General features: G+C 43.2%; 1 protein-coding gene across 2 annotated transcripts in view; it reads left to right on the top strand.

Moving 5' to 3' along the window:
- Tnfrsf19 (tumor necrosis factor receptor superfamily, member 19) overlaps positions 1 to 15,993 on the top strand; it is an 83,022-nt gene that overhangs the window by 10,918 nt on the left and 56,111 nt on the right. For both annotated transcript variants that reach the window (NM_013869.5, NM_001164155.1), the window contains exons 2-3: positions 11,102 to 11,194; positions 11,659 to 11,769. In NM_013869.5, the coding sequence (NP_038897.4) occupies positions 11,126 to 11,194; positions 11,659 to 11,769 (180 nt within the window). In that variant the 5' untranslated portion in view covers positions 11,102 to 11,125. The remainder of the gene's footprint in view (positions 1 to 11,101; positions 11,195 to 11,658; positions 11,770 to 15,993) is intronic.

Raw genomic sequence — 15,993 nt, 5'->3', positions numbered from 1 at the left:
AAAACGTTTAAAACATTTTTTAAACCTTTACTTTTATTTTATGTGTATGAGTGCTTTTGTGCATGACTGTATAACACATGTATGCGATGCCTGCAGAGGCCGGAAAGGGTATCGGATTCCCTGGGACTGGAGTTACCGATGGTTGACAGCTTCCTTATTAGTGCTGGAAAATGAACCCTAGTCCTCTAGAATAGCAACTTGTGCTCTTAACCACTGGGCCATCTCTCCAGCCTCTAAAATGAGTTTTTAAAGCCTCAAAAAAAAAAAAGACAGAAAATTAATGCAGCTGATTAAATGATTCAGAACTTAATTCATATATATTTCAGAATTTAAATGAGCTGTAAGCACAAAGACAATGAATGACTCAGGACTGGCAAGTGACTTAGCATGCTCTCTTTAGTTCATTAACGTAATTTACCAGTTAGAGTGCTTGGGGAATTTACAGTATGTTTGAGACTTTTAAAACAAATATGAGCAAGTACACTAACCCTCATGAAAACTCCCTTCTTCTTTTCTGCTTATTAAAAAAATCTCTGAACCAGGTCTTAGCTTAGTTCAACCCTCTAGACCAGTTCCACCCCAAACTTACCACAGCACGGTCAGAAAGCTCCATGCATCATTAATGACAAAATTCCAAATTGTTTTAAGCCTGACAGATCAGTATTTAAGATCAAACGTTTAAAATTCTAGACAAGGCCATCAAGTCCCACCAGGGCTGAATCCAGGTTGACTAGAAATGCCCTCCTAGAATAAGTGTGTATTCCAAATGAATGAGTCAGCAGCTGCCAGAGTGAGCAGAGGCCACGGAACAGTTAAATACATGTGTCCTGCAGCAGGTGACTGTTGGCTGTCCCTAGGTTTTGTGAAGGAAACTCCAGCTGAAGGACAAGACAAACGAGGCAGTATGAAGAGAATCGCCTCTGATTTGCAGGCTGCGCATGGAGTCCATCCATCATACTTTATTTTGTTGGAAGTGTTTACATTGGGAAGTAAGATGTTTAAACAGAACTGGGTCCTCTTCTAGTGCACACGTCACAAGGCATATACTTTTTAGGCTATGGGATTAAAACCCAGGCTTTGAAAAGAAAAAGAGCCATCCATCAGTAATTATATGAGACTGTGATTATTGCGCTTCTCTTCCAAAAAAGAAAAAGACAAAAGCTTGGATGGGTCTCATGAGGAAATTCTGGATGGACAGACACAGCCTGGTTAGAATCTACCCAGGCTTCCTTCCAAAATAAAAATTTAAACAGCTGTGTCTTAGGGACGGTTGTGCACAGTGCCGAGAGCAACTGTGCATGAGTCCTTGTAATCAGCGACACTATGAGTGTTTTATTTTTATCTTAGGATAAATTTTTGATAAATTTCAGAAATGCACATGTTTTGTTTTGTTGTGTTGTGTTTTAACATTGTGCCTGTTAAGTGAACATTTTGAGAATTCTGGCATTTTAGGATAAACGTTCGATAAATTTCAGAAAAAAAAAGTGACATCATTTATCAACAGTGTACTTGTTAAGTGAACATTTTGAGAATTCTGACATTTCCCTAGAGCAAACAGGATTGAGTTTATAGCTCAAGAAATACAAAGAATTCATCTCAGAAACCCCTTCCTGGACGTGAAGTTCTGTTAAAAAAAGGCAAACTTTGGGGAATTTGAACTGCTGTGTTTGGCAGTAGAAAACCTTACTGCTTGTGGAGTTTTTAGGCACAAACATTTCGTTATTTGGAAGAGAATCACTCTGGCTTCCCTTCCTGTGTGCACGTTCCTCTCACCTGTACACACCTCTGCAAGCTTCCTGGGCTGCCAGGGTGGCCACCTCCCCTTGGTATGAGTAAGGATTCTCAGAAGACAGTGAAGTTAGGGTAAGATTAAGAATAGACACAGGCTGAGGCTTATCGTCCTATTTGAAAATAGTGTTCCAAAATTCTGATTTTTCTTCTGCTAGCATGTGGGACTGGCAGGACTTCCAAGCCACTTATCTGGTTATCCCAATGTGAGCATTTGCATTTATTATATTGGCTTTATTTCCATGGTGATTTTTTTTTAAGCAGTAAGCTTGTGGATTTGCTTAAGTGTTGTCCCATTCCTTTAATGTTTCATCTTATTGCATATTAGAAAAATGCAGGGTGGAGCATAACTATACATAATGTTATAGTCCTGCTAGATGAAAACTTAAATGTTCCATCATGGGTTAATAAATAGTTTTCAAGAGGTAGAAAAACAGCGGCCAGGTGTGGAGCTTGTTCCTATATGGTCTATAATAGAGAAAATGAGGCAGGAGGTTTGCTGTGAGTTTAGCCTGCATAGTGACACTCTATCTCAAACATCAAAAGTAAAACTAAACTAAACTAAACTAAACTAAGAGATGGAAGAATAAAAAACATTATTTGTTCTGTAAAACCTTTTGCGGATTATTCTAAGTATTCCTAGAGTCATATGTTTTGATAATCCAGACTAAATATAGATGTTTATTTAATGTTAGAAATGTTTCTTATGGTTTAAGCTAGAATGATAAATATTAGCTTTTCCTTCTTGGATACAATTGCTAACCAAGGTTGATCATCCCTAGCCCAGAAATCCAGAACCTGAAATTAGGCAAAATCTGATATGAGGCCACGTGTAGAAATTCCACAGCAGGAAACTTCAGTTAAGGCCAGGCATGATGGCACACATCTTGAATCCCAGCACTCAGGTGGGGAGGTGGCAGGGATTGGAGAAGACAGTGGCAGGTGGATTTCTGCATGTTAGGGGCTAGTCAGGCTACATAGTGAGACTATTCCAAATAAATCCAAACAAGAAAGCACACTTAAAATGTAGATAAATGATCTTCAGGCTATATGGCTAACATAAATATAAAACATAAATGGATTTAAGGTTTAGTACTAATCCCGCCCTCAAGCTGATTTATTATGTACACAAACATCTTCCAACACCTGAAGACTTACCAAATCTAAAATGCTTTTGGGCCCAAGCATTTTATTCTATTTTGGAGTTGTGTGTGCATGCACATAAGTTGTTGGGTGCCTTCTCTCCTTATCCCCCATCTCATCATTTTAAATATCAAACAAAGCAAGTTTTATATTGTATTATACACAATTTAAGCAACACAATGAACAACATGGCTCTACACCTACCAGCTAGACTTTACATTATTTAAGTTTTATGTGATGTATACAAAAATCAACTCTATGTTAAGTTCATAGGGCAAATATTACATTAAGGCACTTTTTTTTTAAATTGTAAAGACTGCTTTTTAATTAAAAAAATATTTTTTTTAATTCTGTGTATGGGTGTTGTCTTAGGATTTCTGTTCCTGCACAACACACCATGACCACGAAGCAAGTTGGGGAGGAAAAGGTTTATGCAGTTTACACTTTTCACACTGCTGTTCATCACCAAAGGAAGTCAGGACTGGAACTTTAGCAGGTCAGGAAGCAGGAGCTGATGCAGAGGCCATGGAGGGATATTTCATACTGGCTTTTCCCCCAGCTTGCTCAGTTCACTTTCTTCTTCTTTTTTTTTTTTTTTTTTTTTTCGGGACAGGGTTTCTCTGTGTAGCCCTGGCTGTCCTGGAACTCACTTTGTAGATCAGGCTGGCCTCGAACTCAGAAATCCGCCTGCCTCTGCCTCCCGAGTGCTGGGATTAAAGGCGTGCGCCACCACGCCCGGCTTCACTTTCTTATAGAACCCAGGACTACCAACCCAGGGATGGCACCCCTCCAACAGTGGGCCCTCCTCTCTTGATCACTAATTGAGAAAATGCCTTACAGCTGGATCTCATGGAGGCATTTCCTCAACTGAAGCTCCTTTCTCTGTGATAACTCCAGCTGTGTCAAGTTGACACAGAAAACCTGTACAGGTGTTTTGCCTGGATATGTGTTTGTGTGCCATGTGCATGCAGTCTTTGCCGAAGACAGAAGAGGGATTCCTAGGAACTGGAGGTGCAGATGGTTGTGAGCCTCTGTGTGGGTGCTGGGAATTGAAAACCTCTCTCACGGAACCTAGAACTTATTATTTTGACAAGACTGGCTGGTGGGATCCACACATGTCCTAGCATTCTGCTACACTAGGGCATCAAGCCTTCACAGACCAAGGGCCTCTCCTCCCACTGATGACTGACAAGGCCATCCTCTACTACATATGCAGCTGGAGCCACGGGTCCCTCCATGTGTACTCTTTGGTTGGTAGCTTAGTCCCTGGGAGCTCTAGGGGTACTGGTTTGTTCATATTGTTGTTCCTCTTACGGGGCTGCAAATTCCTTCAGCTCCTTGGGCCCTTTCTCTAGCTCCTTTGTTGGGGATTTATAATTCTTGAGTAAAATTGATGTCCTGGCTGTTCAGTCTCCAAATCCTGACTGGTGGCAATCACACATGGCTGGTAGGTAACTGGATATGAGAAGGGTGCCCAGTGAACAGAGGAGATGAAAAAAATGACGTGACCTTACTCGTGAGGGACGAGCCATGCTTGGCTCTGGTTCATCTCTCCCCAGAGGTCCTGAGTTTAATTCCCAGCAACCACATGGTGGCTCACATCCATCTGTAATGGGATCCAATGCCCTCTTCTGGTGTGTCCGAAGATAGCTACCGTGTATTCATATACATAAAATAAATAAATAAATCTTTAAAAAAATAATGAAGACTATTTTCTAAAATCCAAGTATTGGGGCTAGCGAGATGCCTCAGCAGTAAAGAGTATTTGCTGCTCTTGCAGAGGACCCGAGTTCACTTAGCTGTACCCACATGGCAGTCTGTACAACTGCTTGTAACTTTTGTACAGGAGGTCTGACACCCTCTTCTGATCTCCACAGGCGCCCGGCACACACATGGTACACAGACATGAGTGTAGGCAAACACTCCTATACATAATGAATGAATATTTTTTAAAAAATCCGAGCGTTGCCTTGGCCAAAGAAAGTGCTAAAGACTAAGAGAGAGAAGCAAGCAACTATGGATGATGGATGAAGGTTAGGGTACGCCATGCCAAAGTGCCCAGACTACATTCACTGCTTCAGACCTTTTGATGGTCAACCTGGGCTGGCATCGATTTAGGGACTGCTCTAGAGGTCTGGCCAGCCTGGCTGACTTGGTAGTCTCCTGGGCATTGCTTTCCTGAGCTGCTGAGTCTTAACTCAAGCCCCTTTTGCCCATATACACGTGGCACAGGTTTTTTGTTGTTGTTGGTTTTTGTTTTTTTTTTTTTAATTTCCAGCAAGTGCCAGTGGTGTGCATGTACAGCACCTGTTGTGTTTCTGTCCCTGCCAAGCTGGGCCGGCTGGGACACATCTGTATTAGTGCCCATTCACGCAAATGAACAGGCTGTGCGGCTTATGTGTAAGAGGTTCTTCAGGGCAGCTGGCGGGCTGTGTGCCAGCCCTGCACTTTGGATTCCTGTACCTTCCCATTCTGGCCCAGTTCTGATGCCAGCAGCTTGCTTGGTGTAGGTGCAGGCAGATGTCAGGGTAGGAATGCCCGTTCTGAAGTGCCAGCTAGGGGTAGATTTACTGTACCTGTCCTATAGACATGGACGCAGGGTGCTTAGAAGGCATTTCCAGCATGGACATATTGGTAAACTGCAAATCCCTAGACTTGCAGGCCATTGATACAGACGCACAGTCATTTGTGTTTCTGGGGCTTGATAAATTAATACCAGATACGTAGGATCTTGGAACATAAATGCATATTTCTCTGTCTTTGAGCCCAACCCTGAATGCTAGAGTTTAAAAAAAAATCAATTTCACAAATAGCCTTGGTTTTGCTTTATTTTAAATATTATTGATACTAGTTATTTCGTTTCATTTCTCCCCCCGCCCCCTTTTAAATAAATGCCAAAGAATTTCATAAGGAATCTCATTTTATTCCAGGAAATTCATGGTCACACTCAGAACACTCACAGTGAGATGGTTGGTTTCTGATGGGCTCCTTAGTTGGGATATAAAAGGCGTGTAGAGGAAAATGGCGCCTGCCGAGCCGTGAGCTGCTTCCAGATGTACGTCGTTAGGACCATCCCCACCCAAGGCACCTCATAAGTCTTTGCTTGCAGGCTAAATGAGTAGAAAAATAATTAAATTTGCGGTTTCCTGATACACTCGTCGGCGGCTCTGTTGACACGATTCTCCTTTCTCTAATGAAGTTGGTCATTGGATGCAGCCACACAAGATTCAAGTCTGCAGTGGCATAGCAGAATGTCTAAAACCCTGTGTGGGGTCACCTGCCAGGAATTTGATTTGACATTCCTTAGTTCTACTATTTCTGACCTTTGACTTTCTCTCCCATTGTATCGAGATAACTATCTACTTTAAAAATGAGGAAAGACTTGCATACATTTTGTAAACACAGGACTTGGCTTTGCGAGTGCTTGGTTCAAACAGTGGACCAGTTCTTGTTCTCCACAGGCAGAACTAGGACCCTGCTTCCGTGGGGTCACTGGGATGTCCCACAATGGTCTGGCAGGTGATGACTCTTGAAGGACTATTGTCCCAGGTAATGTTAGTTCATGCTCAATAAAAATGTCCTAACATGCCAGGCTGTGGTGTTAACACACCTTTAATGTCAGCACTGAGAAGGCTGATGCAGGTGGATCTCTGTGAGTTCGAGGCCAGCCTACAAAGCCAGTTTCAGGACAGCCAGGGCTTGTTACACAGAGAAACCCTGTCTCAGAAAGGACAAACAAAAGCCATAACATGGGGAAAGGGAACAGCAAGACATAAATACCATAAAGAGTAAAGGGGGATAATGAGGATGCTTGCACGTTTAAATAGAGAGAGGGATGTGAGGGTGGGGTGGAGAAGGGAGCTGAGTGAGAGATGGCTAATGGTAAGGATGCTTGAAAACCCATGTGGAAGCTTTCTATTCACACACACACACACACACACACACACACACACACACACACACACATGTTTATCTGGAGTTAGCCTACACAGGGGATAATGCACTTCTCAAATCATAGGTTGCCAAAAAAGAAGCCCACTGCCTGGTTTAGGATACTTCCATTAAACTGTTGGTTGTGAGTGTCCTGGAGACCCTCAAACAAAACTGGCTTTTGCCATTGCTCTTAGTTGCCCAACAGGACTTGTTTTAAGGACACAAATGATGAAGATGCCATATATGTTGGTCATACTACATGGAGTAATCAAGTAAATACTGACCAGGAAACTTTTTCTCCACTGGTTAGCTTTCACAGTGCTGGAAGGGGCTATGTCGACTGCTGGGGAGGAAGTCTTCAACTCTCTTACCCAGCTGGGAGTCCAGTGAGCTCCATTAACAACTGCTATGATGAGATATGGTAGGATATAATAGTGGTGTGGATGTTGTGGAGGTAACCAATAGTTGTTAAACTTATATGTAAGGTCTGCTCCACAATATGAAATGCATCCCTAGTATTGTCAATATGAATCCAAGCCCGTAGTCGGTGAGCTCCTAGGCCCCAGAGGTTAAAAAGCACTACTACTCATATTCTAAGTAGACATAGTAGCTACTATTCATATTCTAAGTAAACATAGAAGCTACTATTCATCTTTAAAAGCAAGCATAGTAGCAAACAGCCCTATAAATTATCTCTCTCTATATATAGATCAGTACAGCTCTCGGACCTAACTGGAGAAGTTTCTTTGTACAGTAGATGGCAGTTGACACAGAAATTAATTCTCTGGCCAGAGTACAGAGAATAACTATCTATGGAGTTTTCAGCCACACTGATACATCTGTATCATATACCTTCCCACAAGGCTCAGAGACCATCAAGGAAAACAGTATGGAATGGTTCTAAGAGCCAGAGGTTAGTGAAGACTTGGAGGAGATGGGGACACAACAGGACTGTGATAGGCATGAATTCACAGCAGCGTGCTAGCCTGAGCAAGACCCGCACAAGATCAAGCCATTCAACATCCTAGCATGGGGAGGGCCACATAGGCCAGGACCCCTAATTGAAAAGCTATGGACAGTTAATGACTTTTGGGGGAAGAGAGTCATTTTTCTTTAAGGGTAGGTCTATGATCCCGTGGATGGTCTCACCCATTAGTACATAGGCAACACAAATTAGATTCAGTAGATTATTTTTATTTTTAAAAAGATACGAAGTTGGGAGAGGTGGAAAATGGGGGTGAATCTAGGAGGCATTAGGAGAAGGAGTGGGTGGAAATATAATCAAAATGCACTGCATGCATGAAGTCCCCCAAAAATTAAAAAACAAAATCAACACTCTTGACATGATAGACAGTACTTGCTAATGCTTTTTAGGAGTGCCTATGTTTCGAAACACTGTGTATCAGAGACCTCTCCTGTTGTCCTAGTCCTCCTGGGATGTCTGGCTTGCAGGAACCCTGGCTCCCCACAGGCTAAACGGCTTGTTCTCGTTCACACTGCTGAGCTGTGCTGCTCTCTGTTGCAGCCGGACCAGGCACCGTGGCCATAGTTGGTTGAAGGATAGCCTGCACTGGGCTCAGTTTGAAGCAGAGATCTAATGTTTGAGAGACTGAGACCAGAGGAATCAAGTTCAAGACCAGCCTGGAGCAAGTTAGCACAACCTTCCTCAAAATAAATAGAGAACAAACACCTGGGGGACCTGATGGGAGGGTTGGGGAGATGGCTCAGTGACTACACCCACATCAAAAGCCAGGCAAAACTGTGTGCATCGTGATCATCCCAGTGCTGGGTGCTAGGGACAGGAGGGTCTCTGGAGCTTGCTTGCCAGACAGTCTCAACAAAACAAAACAAAACACCTTCTGAGCCATCTCACTATCCCTGGGTCTCTGCCCTCTGTCCGTGCTCCCAGCGCTTTGCACAGTGTCCCAAGAGAGTCTTCTGTTGATTATGACATACGCTGACTCAGGCCATCCTTTTTCCCCCTCTTATTTGGTATAAGTGCTTTGCTTTTACAGGTTGGATATTTGGATTGTTTTATATGCCAGCAAGCTGCTACAAGTGGGGATTCCGCCCAATGGAGACTCTCTGATGCACACAGTCATTAAAATCTCCCTGTAAAGTCACCTTCAGGCGATGAGTTTAAGTTGTACGTGAAACTAATGAATTTTGAGTTGACTTGGTCCTCAGGCCCAACACAGCTTATCTCACGGTGCAAGTACCAATATTGCAGGATCACAGGATAGCTGAAATCTCAAACTATCCTGGCCCTGAGCATCTCATGGGAGGGATGCTCTGCCTGTCCTTGCTTTCTCATGTTAGTTTGTAATTCCATTTAAATTACACACTGGTTTTTTGTTTTGTTTTGTTTTGTTTCTTGTTTTCAAGACAGGGTATCACTATGTAGCTCTGGTTATCTTTGAACTCACTATTTAGACCTGACTGTTCTCAAAATCACAAAGATACACCTGCCTCTGCCTCCCAAATGCTGAGATTAAAGGTGTGTGCCACCATACCCAGCTATTAAATTACACTTTACTAACTTAGAAAGAATCACACATTTTTTTTTACATCTTAAGATCACGTCAAGAGATAACCTGTTGTATATACTTCAGGGATGGAATTCATCTCCTTCTGCCTAGGCAAGAGAGTCCACGGTTGAGTCTGAGATATGGTGGGAAGAGACATAACCAAGAAGGAGAAAGGTGTGAATTCATTCCAAATCTATATTTATTCGGAGTCCTCTCAGTGATGTCTCTCCTGACACTGTGCCTATGTCAAGAAGCTGGGTTGATGCTTTATTGAAATGCCCTGCCTCTCATTACATCCCTTGTTTAAGCGACATTTAGATGTTTCAAATGAAAGCTTCAGATTGATCACCCATCCTCACTCTGTGTTGTGCAGCTTTGGGGAGGAGTCACTCCAGTCCAGCCTCAGATTTAGCATCTTTTCCTGGGAGGAGGCGACGACAATCCCCAGATCTGTGCAGGGTTTGCATTCATAGGGGCTTTGCCTTGCCCTAGAACTGCCCCATTTAGGCTTGCATTTTAGCTGCAGAGTGCCCTGGAGCAGGTCACTTTCTGGTCCTCTATTTCCCATCTCTGAAGACTGATGATAGTATTCACCTTCTAGAACAGTGGTTCTGACAGTATTTACCTTTTAGAACAGTGGTTCTCAACCTGTGGGTCATGATGCCTTTGGGGGTTGAATGACTTTCACAGGGGTCACCTGAGACCACTAAAAAACACAGAGATTTACATTATAATTCATAACAGTAACAAAATTACAGTTGTGAAGTAGCAACAAAAATAGTTTTGTGGCTACAGGTTACAACATGAGAAAATGTATTAAAGGGTTGCAGCATTAGCAAGGTTGAAAAGCACTGCCCAAGAAGGTCTCTGGAGTAAGCGAATTAGCATGCTAGACACATGCTGTCTCTTAGAAGTGTTATTTTGTTGCTGTTGTCACTCTTTTGGCCTGGTCAAACAGTTACAAACAGAAAGTTGCAAGCCATGGTGTGGCTGCTAGTCTCTTCTGGTTGAAGTAGATTGGTCAATGGAAAGGCTTGGGTAGCAAATGAAGGCTAGTGTAAGATGGGAATTCAGGGCCAGTAGGAGTTCTGCATGTATCGTATAGGTAAGCAGAGTTTACGAAATTTTATTACATTTATTTTATTTTGTGTGTGTGTGTTTGGCACACATACATACACCTTCACTGTGTGGCAGCCACAGGACCATTGTAAAAGTTGGTTCTTGGGGCCTGGAAACTCAGGTCTTTCAGGCTTGGTAGCAAGTGCTTTTATACACTGAAGCATCTCTCTGGGCCTGTGGTACCTTTTTAGAAAGTGGTTCGTTTTGGTGGGGAAATGGCTCAGCAGTTTTAAGAACATTGGCTGATCTTCCAGAAGACACAAGTTCCATTTCCAGCACCCACATGGCAGCTCACGACTGTCTGTAACTCCAGTCCTTAGGGGATCCAGTGTCCTCTTCTGGCTTTGGTGGGTACCATGCACACTTGCATGTTTGCATGCTGTGCAGAGACGCCCATGGAGGCAAAACCCCCAAACACTTAAATAAAATAAAATAAAATAAAATAAAAGTGGTTCTTTTAAAAGATAAATAACATTTAGCGCCTCGTATGGACAAAGAGTGGCGTTCACATTGCTATATAAGTAAAGAGTGGTCCCTAAGACTACATGTTAACGGTGTCTTCCCTCTCGTCTTTGACTTGCATCCTTCAGGAATAAACACGTTTGGTGAGAGCCATGGCACTCAAGGTCCTACCTCTACACAGGACGGTGCTCTTCGCTGCCATTCTCTTCCTACTCCACCTGGTAAGTTGCCTCTTCTCTTTCATATGAATATGGGGAAAGAACTCCTATCATAGCCCCAGGTTGTGACTCACACCTGTAATCTCAGCTCTGGAGGCTGAGGCAAGAAGACTGTAAGGCCATGGACTCATTCAGAGAGCAGCCTTTCTTCTTAGATGAAAATTAAGTCGATGCCACACTGAGGTGTTTTTTGTTTTGTTTTGTTTTGTTTTTTTCTGAGACAGGGTTTCTCTGTGTAGCCCTGGCTGTCCTGGAAGACCAGGCTGGCCTCGAACTCAGAAATCCACCTGCTTCTGCCTCCCAAGTGCCAGGATCGGGATTAAAGGCGTGCGCCACCACCGCCCGGCAAGGTGGTTTTTACTCTAAGGTGTATATGTGAACAACCCTGCAGATGCCATTTCTTTCTTGCAAATAGCATGAGCAGTGGAGCTGAAGATGACACTTAGGGACTGGTTTTTCTTTTATAGGCATGTAAAGTGAGTTGCGAAACCGGAGATTGCAGGCAGCAGGAATTCAAGGATCGATCTGGAAACTGTGTCCTCTGCAAACAGTGCGGACCTGGCATGGAGTTGTCCAAGGTACATGTCAAGAATGTGTTTGTGCTTCTGTAATTGCATTCTTCCAGTTGACCGCTAGCAATACTTTGGGTAACATGACAGAATTCTTGGCTCATTACGCTACTTTATTGAGATATAATAGAATTTCCCTTTAATCCCTGCTTTCTTCCTTTCTTTCTCTTTTTCTTTTCTTTTCTTTTCTTTTCTTTTCTTTTCTTTTCTTTCTTTCTTTCTTTCTTTCTTTTCTTTTCTTTTTTTTCTTTTTTCTTTCTTTTTTTTTTTTTTTTTGAGATAAGTAGATCTGACAACCAGAATTTTACAAATACCACTGATGTATATAACTTATCATTTCAGTGACAGAATGTTTTGGGGCGGTTAACTATGAAGAGCCAATATTCTACTATAAACACAAATAACAAAGGGTGAATAGTGGAGATAGAAATACTACCAATTTCTGGGTCTTCTTTTTCTTAAAATTAAAATTAACCTTACAATTGCTGATGGGATGTGACAAGGTGGGCCATGGTGTTGAAGGAAGCCAGTGTTACAATCTTACCACTTTAGCATGCACATTTTTGAGTCTTGCTCATTAAGAAATCCTCCTCGCTCCTGCTCATATCTTGGAGTTTCTCCTCTTGGCCTCTTCTAAGCGAAACACCCAGCATTTGCTTTATTTTCTGATCCTTTGAAGATGTGACTAGCTGGGGGGGCGGGGGGTGGGGATGGGGGGGGGGATGGGGGACTGGTGTGATGTTTTGTTCTCAGTGAGGCACCAGAGCCTTCAGTTAGAAAAGCAACAAAGGGTTTTTGTTTTTATGGAGAGTAACCTTTAAATGGAAAGCCCTCTCCCCTGCAGACTGCTCTTATTTAAATCTGAGTCTTATCATCTACCTCTCCTGGGTTCTTGATCAATGATCTACAAACAGCAGGAAATAGAGTTATGCATTCTCCAAGTCCCATACCAGAGGCCTTTTCTTGCTGGTTGCTGTGCTAAGTAAGTAAGTCGGAGTCCTGACTTTACATCTATCTGGATTGAAATGGCTTCCAGCTCTTTGATAGCTAAGTTAATTACTACATCTTATCAGAAAGGTTTTGGTCTCTCTTGACTGTACTAATGGTTACTTCAGATATAGGATCTGCCATATTGGGTAGATGGCAGGTCCTCTTGCCTATGGCCAGCAAAGAAATTCAAGCACTCAGGGACCCAGAAGGGAAATAGACAAATCTTCTACCCCCTGGGATCTCTTTGCCTAATACTGGGCAAAGATGAGTGGAACTTTGTGGATTCCGAGATGGGAAAACCTTTTATAAAAGTTTGTTTTCTTATCTTGGTCTTTTGACTGTAGAAATTATAAAATAAATAGCTAGAGGATCCGACCCAGAAGATGAGGGTTCAAACAGCTGTAAAGTTTTTAAATGGGGGGGAGGGAATCATTCCACAGTCTCTGGTTGTGCAGACCAGCTTCTCTGCAGCTGAACAAACTTAAGGATCAGCTGCTCTGAGATCTCTAAGAGAAGAGAACCCTTGAGAGTCAGGCAGATTCAACCATCACAACCCCCCGCCTCACAGCCTCCCTCTGGGGCAGGAAGCTGGAACTGTCCTTGACAAACTGCCAAAGCCTTGGTGTGGAGAAGTAGGAGAATGCAGAGCTCTGCAGCCCTGTGTAGTGTGGCCTCTCCACTTTGCCACCAGGGTACCATGGGAATTCTCAGGATGCAGAGCAAAGAGAATTCCTCTCTTCTAAGAAGCTGAGCTTTAGAATGGGGCCAGGGCAGGGGACCCTTGAGAAGACCCATCCTTGGGAGAAACTGGAGGATGACTGGAACCTATATTATCAGAGTGTAAGTGATAAAGTGGTATGGGAGAGGGAAAGACCAGGGTCGCCTCACTCTAGTTATCCTGTCTCAAAAGTGATGGGGAGAAGAGGTGAGGGAGAGATGAGGGTGAAGGGGCAGAGAGAGGTGTGTGTGTGTGTGTGTGTGTGTGTCTTGAAGGTCATAGCCCAAGGGCACAGATTCACTGCTTCTCAGGTCCCACAGCTTTCCCACACTACATAGAATAACCCCTGTTACGCAGTTTATCAGGTATGATTGGTAACAACAACAACAAAATACAACGCACAAGCCAAAGCGTACTAAAAAGCAAAAGCTCAATTTGAAGAGACTGAGCAAACATAGGAAACAAATGTGCCGGAAGAATTGGTATTATCATAAAGAGAATTTAAAAATAGCTGTAGCTGATGTGCTGTATAGGATGAAATGGGCATTGTTTGGGTTAGGTAGGCAGTGTAAGCAGAGGTGAAAATCCTTAGAAAGAACTTAGTGAGCAAACAAACAAGCAAACAAAAGGATGCTTCTACCAGGCCATTGGTAGACTAGGTACCACAAGGAAAGGATCTGGACCTGGAAGACTTATCAATGGACACCTCTGCAACCAGAAGCCAAAGAGCAGATTAAAAGGAGAGGGCCTTAAGTCAAGCCAGAAGACGCTCTTTATCTGTTAGGTCAGAGATGAGAGTGGGTCTGACTCCTCATCGAGCCTGTGAACAAGAAGAAAGCAGAGCAAATGATAGAAAGGGTTAAGAGAAAACAAAAACCAAAACAAAACAAAAAAACACCTGCCAGCCCAGAATTTTGTGAGTGTGAAGTTGTCCTAAATTGAAGGAGGATGCAGGAATGGTGACTCTGGGGTGTAAGGTCCATTGAAAGGACCCTTGAAAGGCTGAGCCCTTGGGATCCCAAACATGCATTGTACTACACAGTGAGTTCCCAGTCTCAAAAAGAAGGGAGGGAGGGAGGGAGGGAGGGAGGGAGGGAGGGAGGGAGGGAGGGAGGGAGGGAGGGAGGGAGGGAGGGAGGGAGGGGAAGATAAAGGAAGCAGGAGCCCAGGGGAATGGAGACTGACTGAGCTGTGAGCAGGAGCAAGTCTACCAGGAGAGCAGGGCCTTCTACATCCCTGTGTTAGAAGCCTGCAGAGCACCAGGCCGACTCTTAGCAAGGTCACAGCTGACAGCAATACCTCTATCAATCAAACTGCATGTCACTTACATTCTCCCAGTGCCAGCAGACCAGTAATGCAGTCCCAGGCTGTACTGTAATGCAGACGTGGAGAGCACAAACTCACTCAGTGAGTCAGGTTAACAGCACCTAATATCAAAATTAGACAAAAACATCAGAAAAGTCACAGAAAAATAAATCTCATGAGCACAGACCTGAAAATCTTCAACAGATATTTAACAAATTCATGCTTCCTCCAAAAGGCCACACTTTCTTATCCTTCCCAAACAGTTCCACCAAGTGGGGACCAAGTATTCAGACATATGAAGCTATGGGACCATTTTCCCTCAAACTGCCACAATGGGAAAATAGATTTCATAGGACTCTGAAATACATAAACTCTTTTTGAGGTTTCCAAAAACTGGTGCTGTGACCAGTGCTTTCTCTGCTCTTGTTTGTGGATGGGGATGTGAGCTTCCTCCTGTCCCTGACACCTCGTTCTGCTGTCACCAGACTCTGATGCCCTGAAACTATAAACCTAAGTAAATGCCTTTTATAAGTTGCCTTGGTCATGGTGTTTTGCAACCGCAATAAAAAAGTTACTAAGGCACCTAGATAGCAGCTTTCCCTAAGCACTGAAACGTCCACCCAACCATACCATTCCCATAATGCCCTGGGAGGAGCACCCACAGTGCCTTGGTGTTCATGGGGCTACATAGATATATTAACACATAGACATGCTAGCACATGGCCTGTGGTGTTCCCTTGAGAGTGGCAATTCCTGTCAATACAGTTTCGTCACCTTACTATCCAGCCCACCCAGCTCCTAGTACAGTACATTTGCCCAGGGGTTGAATGAATTCATCCACCTTGGACATTTTTTTAAAAGGTTCTAACATCTAACAGTATGCACATTAATAAATTTTTATACAAGTAATATATTTCATAGAGTCTTTAATCTTAGTTTTTGCTCTGTGAATAAAGTTAGTAATAAAAACCTGAAATTTTATTTCAAGGGTAAAATAAAGTTTGTTTTCCCTAGATCTGAGCCACATCTCCTGCCATCCTCTTTCAAGGATGAGGCGACTGAATCATCATACTCCAGGGTCATAATGTGTTTCCCACTGCAAGCATGCATCTGTGTTTTCAAGCCAGAGTTAGAGAAACTTTGGGTAGGCAGGGATAGGTTCATTTCCCACCTGTGGTTTTATTACTCCAAGTTATTATTTCCTTTGTAAGTCTTTCAAC

The sequence above is a fragment of the Mus musculus genome, chromosome 14 (genome assembly GCF_000001635.26).
Source record: "Mus musculus strain C57BL/6J chromosome 14, GRCm38.p6 C57BL/6J".
Classification (NCBI taxonomy): Eukaryota; Metazoa; Chordata; class Mammalia; order Rodentia; family Muridae; genus Mus; species Mus musculus.
The sequence above is the reverse complement of the archived record's forward strand: the minus strand, read 5'-3'. Positions and strand labels throughout refer to the sequence as shown.